Genomic DNA, 18,149 nt, shown 5'->3' on the forward strand with positions numbered 1-18,149 from the left:
TAGCCTAATTTGATTATTTGCCTATGTAGAATTTTACTGTTGAGCACTTGAAATATGACTTGTGCAACTTAAGGAACTGAACTTTACATTTTACTTATTTTGAATTGATTTAAATTTAAATAGCCACATGTCCGTATGAGCACAGCTAGACAGTAGTGAATAACCCAAAGAGGGTAATTTGAACATTTAATTTTGGGGTATGTTTACTTAATCAGTCTTGTTGTTTTCTATTTTCACTTTATACCATTGTGCTCATTGATGATTGAAATTCTTACAACCTGAATATTTTGTGCAAAGTTTTATGTGAATAAACTCTTTGCATTTTCCAATGGTTAGGCCTGTTTTCTTTTTAACTCCAAAGCCAAAGGATGGATGGTAGAGTTAAAGATAGAGATTTACTTATTAATATGCTATTGGTGTGATAGCCGCGCAAGTACACATATAGCTGATGTGAAGGTAGGTCACCAAGATATTTAGCTTGTGCTTCTTAGACCGATGGCCTAGGATAGTGCTTTTCAAACTTTTATTTAGCAGCAGACCCCTTTCTTTTTTTAATGAGTGACTTTTTAAAAAACAAGTTTAATTTATTTTTTAGATTTTTGGTTGTACCCTATGGCATGTGGGATCTTAGTTCCCTGACTAGGGATTGAACCCACACCCCCTGCATTGGAAGGCAGAGTCTGGACTGCTGGGGAAGTCTTAGAAGAACCCTTTTTAAAACATTTTTTTCCTGTAGAATCTTAAGGGATATAATTGGTAAAAATTGTATTGGGTTATGGGTCCAGAGTTCTGCAGACCTGGTCTCACCCAGGCCTCTTCTTGCATTTCTTGCCTTTTCTTGTTTCTCTGCAACATTTCCACAAAGCCCTGGAGTTTTGTAGAATGCATTGGAAGAATACTGGTGTGGTAGAAAGAACTTGGGCTTTGAAATAAACTTTAATGCCCCACAATTTAATAGCTGTGTTTTATCTCCAATTTTCTTCCTACATCAGTAAAATGGTGATTTTAATAGTGTCTAACTCAGACAGTTAAGTGTCTGTCTACAATATGGGAGACCTGGGTTCGATCCCTGGGTTGGGAAGATCCCCTGGAGAAGGAAATGGCAGTCCACTCCAATACTATTGACTGGAAAATCCCATGGACAGAGGAGCCTGGTAGGCTACAGTCCATGGGGTTGCAAAGAGTCGGACACGACTGAGCAACTTCACTTAGTTTCATGGGGGGCATTGATTATAGGATGTGTGAAAGCATTTTGTCTACTGCATGTTAGTATCTACTGCTGTCATTCTGTAAAGGGAAAAGACTCCTATTTTCTCTGTCTTAATATTTCTGATATGAGATGTGTGCAAGTTTTTCCTACACTAAGCAATTATCCAGTTCTCAACAGACACCATCTGGGTGTCCTACAAATTTAACTCACTTTGACATTATCTACTTGGATAGTATCAGATCCCTCAGCCCCACAACACTACCCACCTCCACCCTGATCAGGCACCGAACACACACACAAATACAGAGGGATATTCTTGCTTCTGTCCAACAGACTGTAAATCCAAGCTTCCCAAGATCCCTTTCTTGGGTTCAATAATTTGCTAAAAAGGGTCACAGAACTCAGTTTACTGCCTAGATTACTGGTTTATTACAAAGGATGTAATTCAAGGAGACCCAGATAGAAGAGATGCATAGGGCAAGATACAGGAGGAGGGGCACAGAACTTCCGGGCTCTCAGCAGATAAGACACCCTCCCAGCACCTCCATGTGTTCACCAACTCGGAGCATCCCGAACCCTATCCTTTTGAGATTTTACAGAGGTTTCCCTATGTAGGGATGCATGATTAATGAAATCATTGGCCACTGGTGAGCAATTCAACCTCCAGCCCCTTTCTTCCTCCCCTTAGGTCAGAGGTAGGGGGTGGAGGGTGAGGCTGAAATTTCTAACCCTCTCATGATTTGGTTGGTTCCCCTGGCAACCCCATCCTGAGGCCATCTCAGGGCTTTCCAGAAATCACCTCATTAATATATATTCAGAAGTGTTTGAAAGGGCTTGTTATGAAAACAAAAGACACTTTTAGGAAATTCCAAGGGTTTTAGGAGCTGTGTGCCAGGAACCATGGATGAAGACCAAAATATATTTCTTATGTAACACATTTCCTCTACCTATATAATGAAAAAAATTGGTGTTCCTCTGGAATTCCACATTTATAAGTAAAGCTTTAGGTCTTTATGTTGTTCACCCTCTTTGAAATAGATTGTATGTACTAAGCCTAATCACAAAATGCTATTTCCCTGATACTTTTGGCTTGCAATTCTAGTCCTCACTGGTAGCCTCTTAGTTTTGGAGGCTAAGGATTATTGATCCTTGGAACCTAGGTGTTGCTGGACCTGCCTCTTGAGAAATTTGTATGCAGGTCAGGAAGCAACAGTTAGAACTGGACATGGAACAACAGACTGGTTCCAAATAGGAAAAGGAGCACGTCAAGGCTGTATATTGTCACCCTGCTTATTTAACTTATATGTAGAGTACATCATGAGAAACGCTGGACTGGAAGAAACACAAGCTGGAATCAAGATTGCCGGGAGAAATATCAATAACCTCAGATATGCAGATGACACCACCCTTATGGCAGAAAGTGAAGAGGAACTAAAAAGCCTCTTGTTGAAAGTGAAAGTGGAGAGTGAAAAAGTTGGCTTAAAGCTCAACATTCAGAAAACTAAGATCATGGAATCCGGTCCCATCACTTCATGGGAAATAGATGTGGAAACAGTGTCAGACTTTGTTTTTCTGGGCTCCAAAATCAATGCAGATGGTGTCTGCAAACATGAAATTAAAAGACGCTTACTCCTGGAAGGAAAGTTATGACCAACCTAGATAGCATATTCAAAAGCAGAGACATTACTTTGCCAACAAAGCCCGTCTAGTCAAGGCTATTGTTTTTCCTGTGGTCATGTATGGATGTGAGAGTTGGACTGTGAAGAAGGCTGAGCGCCGAAGACTTGATGCTTTTGAACTGTGGTGTTGGAGAAGACTCCTGAGAGTCCCTTGGACTGCAAGGAGATGCAACCAGTCCATTCTGAAGGAGATCAGCCCTGGGATTTCTTTGGAAGGAATGATGCTAAAGCTGAAACTCCAGTCCTTTGGCCACGTCATGCGAAGAGTTGACTCATTGGAAAAGACTCTGATGCTGGGAGGGATTGGGGGCAGGAGGAGAAGGGGACGACAGAGGATGAGATGGCTGGATGGCCTCACCGACTGGATGGACGTGAGTCTGAGTGAACTCCGGAAGTTGGTGATGGACAGGGAGGCCTGGCGTGCTGTGATTCATGGGGTCGCAAAGAGTTGGACACGACTGAGCGACTGATCTGATCTGATCTGATCTGATATAGATATGATATAATACTTTCAAAATATCGATGTGTATATGTGATTATTAAAATATCATGAATTAGTTCTGTGAGTTCTATGGTCAATATGAGAATATTAAAAGATATATCTGAAGGAGGACACTGTTTAAAGATATTTTTGTGTCTTTACTCAATTATCAGTTACTATTTAACTTTACCCTTTGGTGCTCTTTCGGAGTTGGGAATTTAATTTCTTGGAAACTTTTCTTACTATCACTGAAAACTCCATGTTTTTAATCTTATAAGCAGCAGTGCTACAAGTCCCAGAAGATGAATTAAACCCATGATTAGATGCTTTCTATCAGGCTTCCCTGATAGCTCAGTTGGTAAAGAATCCGCCTGCAGTGCAGGAGACCCTGGTTTGATTCCTGGGTCAGGAAGATCCCCTGGAGAAGGGATAGGCTGCCCACTCCAGTATTCTTGGGCTTGCCTTGTGGCTCAGCTGGTAAATAATCTGCCTGCATTGCAGGAGACCTGGGTTTGATCCCTGGGTTGGGAAGATACCCCGGAGAAGGGAAAGGCTACCCACTCCAGTATTCTGACCTGGAGAATCCATGGGATCACAAGGAGTTGGACACAACTGAGCGACTTTCACTTTCACTAGGTGCTTGAGTAATCGCTCACCTAGCTATCTGAATTCTCTGTCTAGAAACTTCCCCCTCCCCTTTTTTCCCTCTAAGTGATTAAGGTTCTCCATATCATGGTCATAGACTAAGCCCCTTTGTTTGCTGTCCTATGAGAAGCACACTGACAGCTATGATAAGCAAAAGTTGTTCCAGTGATCATGTGATATTTGCCCCAGTGATCATCTAAATTTTCCTGGGTTGTCTTGACAACCAAGATCTCATTCCCATTTTCTCACTATTAGTAGCATTACCCAACAATCAAATTTTATCAGTACATACTTGATTGGTATTTACTAGTACTTGGTCCTGCAAGAAGCTGTAACTCTCTAGTTGTTTATATTTATATCTGGATTTTTGTTTGTTTGTGGCTGGTTTGAGAGCTGACTACTTTCAAAAGGATTAGAAAGTTTTCTCTTTGCAGTTAAAAAATATTTTGTACCATCAAAATATATAAGCAGATATTAAACATTTGTGTATGGTGCTCAACATTGAGGGTTCCAAGTTATTATACAGAAATAAAGATGAACTTTAGGCTTTTTTCTGGTTTAAGGAGTGATTTGTCCATGTTTTTACTTATGTTTTGGTTCTCTGTTTAACAAACTGTTACGAAAAATTCGGATCTTGATTTCGATTAATGGTCTTGCAGAAGTTCAAGGAAAGAAGTCAGTTGCTTCCACACCAAAGCTTTCAGAAGGCCAGCGTCTGAGCAGTCTGACCTTTGGGTGCTTTTTGTCCCGAGCAAGGAGTCCTCCTCAAGTTGTAAAATCTGAGGAAACAAGCAAGATATCATCTAAAGAACCTGAGTTCATGGAAGGAAAAGACATAGAAGGTATTTATGGACTAGAGGAATTTAACATTTTTTTAAAAGGAAAAATCATTTGTTAAGATTAATGCGAGTTTCAGATTAGGAGTGTAACCTTCCTATTCATTGTTTATTTAAAATATAAAAAATTATCTAATATTCAATATGAAATTAAATATGATGCAGCAAACTCATAAGGAAAAAGAACACCAGATGAAAATTTAGTTAACTGCTTTGATTTCCCTTTATTGCCTCAAAGAAGAAAGTATTTGCCACATGTTCAAACTCTGGACCTGTGTGCAGATTTGTACCCTTCTTTTAGTCTTAAAGCCCTTCTAAATTTTGCTTTATTTGGCTTCTGGCTTTGTCAACACCAGTGTGACTTTTCCCAAATATTTTAGAGAGACTTGAACTTGCATCTTTTCTATTTTCAGCTCCTGCTTCCTTCCTCCAAAGGAGAAAAATTATAGCCCTAAGAGCTGTCTCTATGCTTGGTTATGAAAACTAGATAATGTTTTTCCGTTCAGAGGGTTCCTTTGGTACTTGCTTTTATGCCATTACGTGGATTTTTTTTTTTTTTTTTGAGAAGTTATTTTCATTTTTTCCCCACTTTGTAACTTTCTCACTTTCAGTTCAATACAGCTCAGTTCAGCTGAGTTTGCCTGGACTGTAGCTTTTGCTCATCTGCAGATTTAACAACCTGCCTGATTCCAATCTGTGGAACCTATATAGCCTTAATTACGAAGATCCTGTCTGTGTTTTCATGTTTTCAAAGTTTTTCTTTTGTACTCTTCAAACTAAATTTTAAGTTTATTGTTTATGAAGTCAATGGTTCATTCTATTAGTTATGTTATAAACAAAAATAAACCATGTCTAAAGACATTTTTAAAGACTGTTATTTTTATTATAAAGATACATTTTGTAGTTATGATTAAACCAAAAGTAGTAGAGTGAGTAAAGTTTTTCTCTGTGTACGTTTTCTTTATGGTTTTGCACATTTCATGTATTGAAGCTTGGGAATAAAGGTTTTTTTAAACAATAGCTTTATATTTATTATGTTTAAATTTACTTATGATTTTGAAATTTGGTAGAAAGGGTTGTTATTTTTTTTGCTTCTAAAATAGAATTTTTCTAGTGGCTGCTATCTTTGATAGTCAGTGTGGCCCTGTTTTTCATTTTGCTTCTTGTATTATCTCTCCTTGGTCTAATGTCAGTTTTTTCCTCCTTGTTTCTTTGTAAAAAGTAGTTTCATTTTGATACTATTCTGTTGAGTGTAAGGGCATTGTAGTCTATAGGAAGCTTACAGTTTTCAAACTTGGGTTTAAAAAAGACATTGAACTAAAAAAGGGTAATGTAAATCAACTTGATTCAAATGAAAATTCCAGTCTGTACAGTGTAGATACATAAAGCTAAATATACAGAAAGATTGTATGATTAAAGACAGCGTGCCAATATACTGTATGCTTTTCTAGAGATGGAAATTCCAGAAAAATCTGTTGATAACCAAATTCAAGAAAACAACCGAGGTCAGAGAACACTGCATCAAGGCCCTTGCATGTCAGAGCAGAATCGTAAAACAAGGACAAGCTTTGTGATGGATGGTGGCACATGCCAGAATTCTGGGGCTCCCGGGGATGACTGGAGTTCCGATGAGGAAGATGGGAGCAAAGGAAGATCCAAGTCCAGGTACACGTCTACCCTTTCCAGCCACACATCAGAAGAGGGGGTCCAAAGTAGCAGAATGGGCAGTGAGACGTATCTCACGGCCTCTGACGACAGCAGCTCAATATTTGAAGAAGAGACCTTTGGCATAAAGAGACTGGAACACAAGAAGCTGTATTCTTGGCAGCAGGAGGCACAGTGGAAGGCTCAGAATTGTCCTCTCGGAAAGGGAAATTCCGAATCAAGGAAAAAGGAGCGTGATAGTTCCTCAGACGAACTCAATAAAAAATTTCAGTCTCAGAGGTTGGATTATTCGTCTTCCTCGAGTGAAGCTAACACCCCAAGCCCTATTCTGACCCCAGCTTTGAGTCCAAAGCATCCTAACCCACTCCTTGGAAAAGGCACAGAACTAGGACCTTCCTCCACTCTGCCACCTCCCAAATTAAGGATCCCTAATATTTTCAGCTTAAGCATCGCACTAGCCAAAAGGCACTTAAGCCAGCCACAGTTAAGTTCCGACAGGATGTTTGGCACAAACAGAAATGCTATAAGCATGATACGGCCACTGAGACCTCAGGAAACAGATCTTGATCTAGTTGATGGCGACAATACAGAAATTTTAGAGACTATGGACACTGATTGTGATGATGGATTATTTTCCTACGACTGCTTGGAATCCCCATGTTCAGAGGACCAGGAAGCCTGCGACTCAGCAAAGAAAGCAGCCTGTGGCAAACCTCCAACTCCACCTCTGCACCGGTTTCCCTCTTGGGTAAATTATGTTGCTGTGCGCAGTGCACACACGTTTGTTTTTTCTCAACACTCATTTTCTGGTTTTACTTTACTTCTTTTCCTGTTTCTTTTCCAGTCCAGCTTTGTTCTGACAATTCCCAGTTTTTAGAATTCAGTTTTTCCTTCTCTTTTCCCCTGGATCAATTGAGAAATAAGACACAAGGGTAAGACAAACGGGAGATCTAGATGTTACCTTTATTACTGATGAAACAGATTTTAGAGAACTAGTGGGCACAGGAGCCAATACTGCACCTAGGAAATTGCTGGATTTTGCCACCCAGGCTCAGGTAGTGTTGGACCAGCTGCCGCAGACTCCCTCCAGTGAGGCCCGGCTTCTCTAAAGCTCATGGTCTAGAGAAAGAACAAATGGTTGTTTTTGTGCAACAGCTGCTTCTCAAGAGAAAGGAAAGGCGAAGGTGTTGGTCTCTGCATGTCCAGTTTCTCCTGGGCATTCCAGTCACATTAAGCCACTCCTTTTTCTTAGACAGGAGAAAGTGAATGGTTGGCTTTGAATGTTGAATCAGGAATGTTCAATTTTTGGAGTGCCTTCCACATGGAAGGGGGCTTCTCAGGTGGCTTTCGTGGTAAAAAATCCACCTGCCAATGCAGAAGATGTAAGAGATGTGGGTTTGATCCCTAGGTTGGGAAGATCCCCTGGAGGAGGGCATGGCTACCCACTCCAGTATTCTTGCCTGGAAAATTCCATGGATGGGAGAGCCTGGCAGGCTACAGCCCATAGGGTTGTAGAGAGTCAGGCACAACTGAAACGACCTAGCACACATGCATACCACATGGAAACACCAGGGTGAGGAAAAAGGGTTCTTTCTAATGGTGGGTAAATTCTGGGCCAGGATACCTACTGGCCATCAAGTTTTGAACTTAATTATTTACTTGATTGACTTTAAGAGAAATTTAATTTTACTCGTTATGAGCTTATCAATCCATTGCTTTGACCAAAAGCATCTTCCTGTATCTAGAATAGTTTGAAATTTCTTCCATTGAAACATTGACCATTAATGTAATAATTAACCTATTAATTGTGTGATTCTTGGGCTTCCTGATGGCTCAGATAGTAAAGAATCATCTTGCAATACAGGAGACTTGGATTCGATCACTGGGTCAGGAAGATCTCCTGGAGAAGGAAATGGCACCCCACTCCAGTTTTCTTGGCTGGGGAATCCCATGGACAGAGAAGCCTGGTGAGCTACGATCCATGGGGTCACAAGGAGTCAGACACGACCGTAGTGACTTAACACTTTCACTTTCTTGGGAATCACTAGATTAAGAAAATTCTTCCTGAGACCTCCCTAATGATCCAGTGTTTAGGAGTCCACCTTCCAATGCAAGGGATGGGAGTTCAATCCTTATTTGGGGAACTGAGATCCCACATGCTCCAGGCAACTAAGTCCACGAGGTACAACTGGAGAGCCCATGTGCCACGTGAAGACCCAGCACAGCCCCCCAAATAAATTCATGAAAATAATTTTAAAAATTCTTCCTATATTTGAAACAAAGTGAAATTATCTGTTTTGTAGATTGAAGTTTCCCTTCACATACTGACATAGTTTAACCTTTAGCCTCAAGAGAATCATCTGGGTTGCAGGATTTTGAGGTTTTCAGAGTCATGTTCTGTTATTATTTTTTATTTAGTGACCAATGCAGTTTTAAGCAAATAAGGCAATTATGTTTTCCTACTATAAATTCAGACCTTGAGATGTATCTCTCTTATTTACTTTTAAAAGAACATTTCATTGCAAAGTCCACTTGAAACCACCTGCAGTTTATTACTAAATTCTGGATAACATAAAAAATGAACATTATTGGCACGTGAATCTCTGGAATTCCAATTATGTTACCCTTTAGGCAGTTAGGAGTTGAAATTTTGCTTCTTTTATTATGTTGAGATTATGTTGGCGATTTAGGCTAGGGTTTCACATTCATTTTACTTGGCAAACCATTTTTACTGGTCTTTTGCCTTTCTCTCTTCACTTTATTTTCTGAAGCTATCCATTTCTGAAAAAGTAGTATTGCTTTGCAGAAGCCTTCCAACACATTGGCCAAGTTTGAGGTTTTATTTCTGTTTGTTGGGTATTTTCAAGTTTCACGTTAAAGAGGTATATTCTAATCACCTCAATTTATGAAAGTTTACTTTAAGGAATTTTAGGGGTTTATTTTAAGGCAGTTTTAAGGCATAGCCCACCCTTATTGAACTGGAATATCATTCAAAAATACAACAGTCACTCTAGCAGGTCATGTGATGACTCAGCAGCACCTCTGATGATCAGCATCTTAGAAACAGGTGACACCCATTGTCCCTGGTCCCATGGCTCAGCTTGCCCTCTCCTGTCTGCAGTGACTATCTGCTTCTCTCACGTCTGCTGACTGTCACCTTTGCCTCTCTCATGGCTTCTACATACCTCACTTACTGTCTTATTTTTATGTGTCTTTTTGTTCTGTCTGCTCTGCTATTTGTCTCTGTGTGTATCTCACCATCACGCTGTCAGAGAAGCTGCCTCTGATTCATTCCGTCAGTGACTCTTCAATCTAAAGTGTCTCAGATGATTAGAGATTTCATGCACATTGCTTCAAAGCCCCTGGCTAGCATAGTCCTAAAGAGGACTGCCTGAGTTGCCTCCTGTGTCCTGACCCAGACAATTGTGCGGGTTAAGTGTGTTACAAAGTTCAGGACATGGTGATCTATGCGTGAGGAACAACCTGGAGTCCCTTTTCTCAAAGGGACAGGGCTAACAGCCTTCCAGTACCCATTTGAGAAATCTCAGAGAAGAAGAGAAAATAACAACCTACTTTTGGAACAAGACTGTATAAATTTTATTGCCGTTCTCAAATTCACTGATTATTTGACTTCAGGTGTTTCTTCAACTTCATTGTAATATGAAGGTGATAGAACTTAATGCTACTTTGTATGTGCTTTCTGACTTCAAGTTTTGGCTTTCTCTTTTTCTTTAACCATATTCTAGAATGGTATATTGTTAAAGATAATATTTGTGTGTAGTGAAAGATAGTAAATGGTTTCTGGCTTTTGTTATGGCCATTCAAGGTTTTCTTCTTTTTCTTGAACCATGTTCTGAAATGATGGCATATTAATCGTGGTGTTTATGAATAGTCAGTGGTTGTGAACAAGCTTTCTTTTGCTTTTTTTCCTGTCTCTTCAAAATAATTTAAAATACTAAGCAAAAATTTGGGAACAAAGATAATGGAGTGACTAATGGATGGAAAAAAATTCTGCAGTGCTGTTCACAGTGGCATATTTTAGTTGGCACTGGTGACAGCTTTATAATAATGCTGTACTCTGGTGACTGTTAAATGAAGAACAAATGAAAACCATATGTATTGAAAGTAATTGCTTCTTTGCTTCAAATATCCAGCTTAAATCTCTCTTTTACATTAGGAAAGCAGAATTTATGCTGTAGCCAAATCAGGCATTCGAATGTCTGAGGCCTTCAATATGGAGAATGTTCATAAAAGTAAGTGTTTTTGTATGCTGCATCATGAATGAACCTTGAGCACTTTGTGCTAATTGAAATAAGCAGTCACAAAAGACAAACACTGTATGAGTCCACTTATATGAGGTATCCAAAGTAGTCAAATTCATAGAATCAGAAAGCAGAGTTGTGGTTCCTAGGGGTTACGAAGTATTGGGGAAGGGGAGCAGTTGCTTAATGGGTATAGAGTTTCAGACTTTCAAGATACAAATGTTTTGGAGATCTGATTGACAACAGTGTGAATATGGTAAATATTATCTTATGTGTTTTTTACTGTAATAAAAACATTTTTTTAAAGAATAAGTGATTTTGTATTGCCATTTCACTAGCCAAGAATTTCCTAAACGTCTAAAGTCATTTGAATAAATACAGTTTTGCCAACTTTCAGAAAATGCTTTCTGAAGTTGCTGATTTATATTTTAAAATTGAAATTCATGTTAGTATAGGGGCACATTGATGTTCAACTCTCATGTAGCGAGTATCTCATGATTTTACCCCAAAGAAGCTAAAGCCTGGACACTGGAATTTCAGCTGTTTAAATTATAAAAATAGTGATCTCTATGTCTTCTTTTTCCAGAGTTTAAAACACATTCCTCCTTTCTTTCTTCAAAAATTTATTATAGAAAAAATACATGCTCATTATGAAAAATAAAACCAAACCACAAAGAACTGTCTGAAATAAAAAGAGACATTTTTCTGTAGTTCCTTCTACTGGCCCCCTCCTTTCCTATCTGTAATCTGTATCTTAGAGGTTTACCGTTAATATTCTATTCCTTTTCCGCTATCTATCACTGGTTTTTTGCCACTCAAGAAATATATTCTAACCTTTCAATTTGAGGGTCACCTGCTAAAGGATTAAAAGTGATGATATTTTAACACTGGGTCACCAATAGGGCTCTGAATAATCAGAGAATATCTTCACCGGTACTGCTCACTGAATCAGTCAGTAGGTATCTGTACTCATTTCCGCCCAGCCTGAGCTGAATGGAGATACCAAAGAAACAAAAGCTAAGATCCTCACTTTCAAAGAGGTTATCGGCTAGTTGGGGAGCTAGCACACTTGGGTATGTAATGAGCCATGTAAGAGTGTATAATTTAAACTGTGGATGCCATCGTTCTTAAAGTAGACTGTATAATGAATATCATGTGTTCCTCCAGTGTCTCTTTAATTAGAAATTTTGTTAATTCACATTCATAAGAAATAGACCTAAGTGCTAGTTAGATCTGTTTTTTTAACAAATCATTTTGTTTTCTGTTTCAGATTCTGTTGCAATGCTTTCCTACACCACATCAGGACTTTATACATCTCTGATATACAAGAACATGACAACCCCAGTATATACAACTTTGAAGGGGGTAACTCATTATTGTTAAACACGTGGGTCTCTTCATGGTGGATCAAAAAAACTTTATTCAAGCTCCAAATTCCATTCTTGACATTTTACATAAACTCCCTTTATAGGGTGTTTTAGAAGTTCACACTAGCACATTATTAAAAGAGAAGAAATGGAAAAATCTTGAGAAGATATTTATTTTAATCAGTAATAGAGGTCTGATATGCTCCATTTTTGTTATGCTGCATGTGAGCCTCTGCCCCATCCATAACTGTTAATTGTTTAAAGGAAATAGTGTTAATGGTGTAAAGAAAACAACTAATTTAGAAAGCTCTTCAAATCACTGCCGGGGTTCCCCTCCCTTGCGTGAAGTGCCTGATTAAAATAAGTATCATCAGAAGAAAAAGCATCAGATATGAATAGCCGTATGGTCTTAGGAATCTTTTATCATTTACAAATGCCTTGCTGATTGGAATTTGGAATTTAACAAGTGTGACTTTGATAATAGCAAGATGCTTTCTTCTATTCCTTAAAAAAAGCTTATTCCTTAACTTCTGGTAAAATTCTGTACCTAGAGAGAGAGATAACTTTAGAGACGGACACACAGGGAGGCTATTTTGTTTCTCTTTAGAAGGCGACCCAGATAAGCAGCAGCCCGTTCCTGGATGACTCCTCTGGGTCAGAAGAAGAAGACAGTTCAAGATCCAGCTCCCGGACTTCGGAGTCAGACTCTCGCAGTCGGAGTGGGCCAGGCAGCCCCAGAGCCCTGAAGCGAGGTAAGGGAAGGTTGCACACCCACAAGACAGCTCCACAGAGTTCAGGATATTTAGTGGGAAGTTTATCTCTACAATGGGACTTAAAAAAAAATCTCAGAGTACTGCTTTCCACTCATATGTGCTAAGTCACTTCAGTCATGTCCGACTGTTTACAACCCTATGGACTGTAGCCTGCCAGGCTCCTCTGTTCCTGGGATTCTCCAGGTAAGAATACTGGAGTGGGTTGCCATGCCCTCCTCCATGGGATCTTCCCGACCCAGGGATGGAACCTGCATCTCTTACATCTCTTGCAATTGGCAGGTAGGGTTTTTTTTTTTTTCACCACTAGCACCACCAGGAAGCCTCATAGTGAAAAGAATATTCACCGAGGACTAAGACACATATTTTAGTCCTAATCCTCTTCAGAATTTTCTTTGTGATTGCAGACAAGATAATCTATTTTTTTAAAGCTTGTCTGTAAAAGAGAGATCACTTCGTTACAGGAATAAAGTGAAATACTTGGCTTAAATGAGATTTCTCTTTTATAGTTACTTTTTGATTCTGAATAATTTATAGTATGGATGGATTTATTTTATCTAAATTCATTACACTGCTAAATGGCAGAGAATACACCTAAAAATGTGGAAAGTGAAGTCACTCAGTCATGTCCGACTCTTTGCGACCCCGTGGACTGTAGCCCACCAGGCTCCTCTGTCCATGGGATTCTCCAGGCAAGAATACTGGAGTGGGTTGCCATTTCCATCTCCAGGGGATCTTCCCAGCCCAGGCATTGAACCCAGGTCTCCTGCATTGCAGGCAGATGCTTTAACCTCTGAGCCAAAAAATGTGGAGAATACACCTAAAAAATCTGATATTAAGAAAACTTACTTTGGGCAGGTCTACAATTTTTGTGGATTTTGAAGAAATGTTCGGCGTAGATATAGGTTCTAGAGAGTCAGTCATATTAAATGATATCTGTATTTTACAAAAGCCTTTAATGTGGCATAGCATGTTGGTTTTCAAACTGATCCATGAAACCCCTATGTACTCCCAAGCCCCTCAGCTTCAACAGGAGCTGTTCATCTCTCATAGATTTAATATATTGGCTTCCATTGGTCTCTTTGCTACTACCTTGCCCCCTTGACAGCTGGAATCAGGTTATAGCACACTTTTGCTCAAAACACTGCAAAGACTCCTTATACTGACTATAAGGTATTACATGGTTCTTTGACGTCTTTGACCTCATCTCCTCCTTTCTCCTCTCTAACTCAGCTCTGGCCACCCAGACCCTTTTGCTTTTCCTGGAACATACCAGGTATGCTTTGGTTTCAGGACCTATGCACTGAGTGTTTGCTCTACCTGGTATTCTTCCCCCAGATGTCATTATGGCTGGTTCCTTTTCTCCTTCAGTGCTTGGCTCGGACAGTGCCTTCTCAATGATCTCTACCCTGACCACGCTATTCCAATATAGTCCTTTACTCTTCTCCAACTTCTAGCACTTTTTATTTCCCTTAGTTGGCCCTATGGTTTATTTTTCCATAGCATTTGCTCTCTGTTTTTTGTCTGTCTCCCCCAACTAGAATCTGTGTTCCATGAGGACAGAAATTTGTTTGCTTTGTTCTCTGCTCTGTCCCTAGCATCTTGAGGCTAAGAGCCTGAGATTTGCACTCCAACATTGCCTCTGCCTGGCTGTTTGACTTTGGACAAATCCTTTTATCTGTGGACCTTAGTCTCCTTAGAGAATGAGGGCCTGAATCAGAATGATCTCTGAGGTCCTTGGTAGATTGAAATTTCTGTTATTCTTTGAAAAATAAAGATACTACTATTATCACATCTATTACTTGGCTTAGTCAAATAAATTAGAATAATAATATAGTGAAATTATCCTAACATGGCCCTTAAATGTTAATAGACACTTTAAAAATTGCCAGATACTATAATGAATAATGACTTAAGTTCTTGATTTTATTTAATATTTTCAAAATCTCCAATTGTAGTGACTTTCCAGTGTGACTTGCAACTTGCAAGTTGTTTTCTAAAATGGCAAGCGAATGATTGCAAAAAATGTTCCTTTGAATTTTGCATTATAGCTGCTGGCAAATGAAATAGTCTGTTTATATCTTTTTTATTGCTTCTCTTTTATGAAAGATTTTCAAAACCTATACACTAGTAGTATTGGACTCCTGTGTTCTTTTAATGTGATATTACTTTAAAATGATTACAAAAACTAAGTGTATCAAAGTATGATCATGCAAATCTTGAAAAATTAAGGTTCAGCATTTGTTTGCCTACATATGCATGTGCTCTGCGTGCTCAGGTGCTTCAGTCACGTCCGACTCCGCGATCCCATGGACTGTAGCCCACCAGGCTCCTCTGTCCATGGGATTTTTCAGGCAAGAATACTGGAGTGGGTTGCCATTTCCTCCTCCAGGGGATCTTCCCAACTCAGTGATTTGCCTACATGTCAATATGTAAATACACATATTTTTAATTCTTAATAAATGTTATTAGACTATTACATACATTTTATATATGTGAAAATAGCTATACTTACAATCATACCAAAATATTATTTATGTTTCTTTGACTTCCTTGGAGATTTGCATGATAGTCCTTAACCCTTTAGTTCTGTTTTCTGCCTTAAAGGTACTTCATGGTCAAAGGCATGGAATACATCCAGTCTAGGAAAGGTGGTGATTTGGGATATGGATGTATTTCTTAGGAAAACTGACAACCAGCATTTGGACCGTCCAATTACTAAATATTGACTTGATGTATTTCTTTTGACCTAGGTGTGTCTCTGTCTTCTGTGGCTTCTGAAAGTGATTATGCTATTCCCCCAGATGCTTACTCCACAGACTTGGAGTACTCACAGCCAGAGCAGAAGCTTCTGAAAACTTGCTCATCTTCCAGTGATAATGGGAAAAATGTAAACACTGATTCAAGGTTTTTGTGTTTTTTTTTTAATTAATCAATCTGTTAGAGTCTCCAAAGGGAACTTAAATATTTTTTAAATCTCTTTAATTAGGAACCACTGGAAAAATCTGGCTACTTATTAAAAATGAGTGGTAAAGTCAAGACTTGGAAGCGGAGATGGTTTGTTCTTAAAGGTGGTGAATTACTTTACTACAAATCTCCGGTGAGTGGAAATTGCTTGTTATTTAGAACTGAATTCCTCAATCTATAAATCAGACACCTGGCTGATTTTCTTCCATGTAATGCAATTAATGAGACAAATCATTTCTTATTATGACTATTACAGGTAATCACTTTGGTTTTCTTCCCTTCATACAGAGTGATGTAATCAGAAAACCACAGGGCCATATTGAACTTAGTGCATCCTGCAGCATTTTAAGAGGGGATAACAAGCAAACAGTTCAGGTATTTTTTTTCTTTTTTATATCATGTAAAACTCAGTTGTCAATTATGTAAGCTAATAGAATAAAGACTGAGTATTCAGTATTTTTTTATTCCATTTGGTGATCAGTTTGATGCCCCTAAAATGTGTGAAACCCTGGGACTTCTTAGTTAAAACTATGTTATAACCTGAGTTTATGTTAAGTAAGTCTCCACTGTATTTTCTTTGCCCTTGATCCCTTACACTGTTTGTTCCCCACTCCTAACCCTCCCAGCCATTCTCAGTTCTCAAGCTGTCAAGCTATTTTAGCGGAAGGTTATTTGATAAATTATTTCCCAATAAGATACCCAGATTTTAGTGTACTATTGAATTCAGATGTGTTTGCAGTTTAATACAGAACCAGAAAATGTCAGTTCTGTGAACTTCAGATGCTCTAACACCTAAGTGGGAAGGATATTAGGGAGCAGAGGGGCTGTCCTAGTTCCCACGAAGTCACACCACAGAGGGGGCTGCTGACCATTTCACACACACATAATGCCAGTCTTGCTGGAAACCTCTGCCAAATTTTAAAAACAAAACAAGCTATTGAAATAGTTTGGATAGGTGACTTAAAATTCAAATGACTTATATCGGAAATGCCTTCCATAATTGTTATTTTCTTATCTTCCTCTTTTGGAGGGTGAAATACAACATTTTATTAGAAAAGTACGTTTTCATTGTTTTCAGTGGCTAATACCTGAGGACTGCCCCAAAATGTACAAAGGAGAATCAGTATGTTTATGGCTGATTTGCATTGTTGTATGGCAGAAACCAGCACAACATTGAAGCAGTTTTCCTCCAATTAAAAAATAAATTAAAAAAATAAACATCTATTTTAAAAAAGAATCATTTGTAGGCTTCTGAAACTCTGAAATTATTCTGCTCCTCATTTCAACAACTAGGAACCCATAGCACATTTAAGGGAGAAAAGGAAAATCTAATGAGAAAACAAGATTAAAAAATCATGACCCCAAAGCATAATACTATAAAGAGTTTTAAAGTAAATGGAAGTGAAAAAATTATTTCCACAAAAAGTTAATTGTCTTTCTCACAAAGTGGTTAAAATATGCTACATGATTTATAGACTCATTTATTTGGAACCTAGGATTCAAGTTGCAGCATATTTGTTTCCATATTAGGTAGTGATATTTGAAGAATGGACAAGGAAATGATAATTATTCTAAAATCTGCAGTTTCCTTTTCTATCTCTTTCTTATCCCGTTCTAGTTGACCACTGAAAAACACACATACTATCTGACTGCAGATTCCCCCAATATATTGGAGGAATGGATTAAAGTGTTACAAAACGTTCTTCGAGTACAAGCTGCCAACCCCCTTTTCCTGCAACCTGAGGGCAAACCAACGGTGAAGGGATTGCTCACCAAGGTGGGAACTCTATATACAGTAGCAGCGTCCCAGGCAGTGACAGAATTAGCCCTGCAATCATGAAAAGTGGGCATCACAGAATATATGTGTGTATATATGTATATAAAAATATAATTTATGTTGTTATGCAGTGGGAAAAAGTGTTTTAAGTATGATATCAAAGACAAAAACCATAAAGATGAAACATGACAAATTTGACTATTCTGCATAAAAATGTAAATGTTCTTACTATCAGAACTTTTCTAAGCAGAATTTTCAAAGACCAATGAGAAGCTTTGAAAATGTATTTGAAACTTAAATACAAGCTTTTTCTAATCAGGAAGTAAAGGGTAAATACCAGTGAGGGGAAGGAACAAAGGACACAATGAGAGAGAGGTAGAGATAGAAATACAAATGATCAATCCACATATAAGAAAATGTTCTACTATCATTAATAATTTTCTTAAAAAGCAAGAAGTAATGAATATTTTTAAAAATCTGATCATGGGAG

General features: G+C 38.6%; 1 protein-coding gene across 5 annotated transcripts in view; it reads left to right on the forward strand.

Moving 5' to 3' along the window:
* Positions 1-18,149, forward strand: part of PLEKHH2 (pleckstrin homology, MyTH4 and FERM domain containing H2) — a 104,396-nt gene that overhangs the window by 32,561 nt on the left and 53,686 nt on the right. For all 5 annotated transcript variants that reach the window (XR_008700236.1, XR_008700237.1, XM_055539947.1 and 2 more), the window contains 9 exons: positions 4,675-4,857; positions 6,303-7,264; positions 10,694-10,769; positions 12,049-12,143; positions 12,753-12,897; positions 15,669-15,805; positions 15,905-16,015; positions 16,171-16,257; positions 17,501-17,659. Coding sequence is in view for 3 of the 5 variants with exons in the window: in XM_055539947.1 (XP_055395922.1) it covers positions 4,675-4,857; positions 6,303-7,264; positions 10,694-10,769; positions 12,049-12,143; positions 12,753-12,897; positions 15,669-15,805; positions 15,905-16,015; positions 16,171-16,257; positions 17,501-17,659 (1,955 nt within the window). In the remaining 2 variants the exon portion in view is untranslated. The remainder of the gene's footprint in view (positions 1-4,674; positions 4,858-6,302; positions 7,265-10,693; positions 10,770-12,048; positions 12,144-12,752; positions 12,898-15,668; positions 15,806-15,904; positions 16,016-16,170; positions 16,258-17,500; positions 17,660-18,149) is intronic.

The sequence above is a fragment of the Bubalus kerabau genome, chromosome 11, assembly GCF_029407905.1.
Source record: "Bubalus kerabau isolate K-KA32 ecotype Philippines breed swamp buffalo chromosome 11, PCC_UOA_SB_1v2, whole genome shotgun sequence".
Taxonomy (NCBI): domain Eukaryota; kingdom Metazoa; phylum Chordata; class Mammalia; order Artiodactyla; family Bovidae; genus Bubalus; species Bubalus kerabau.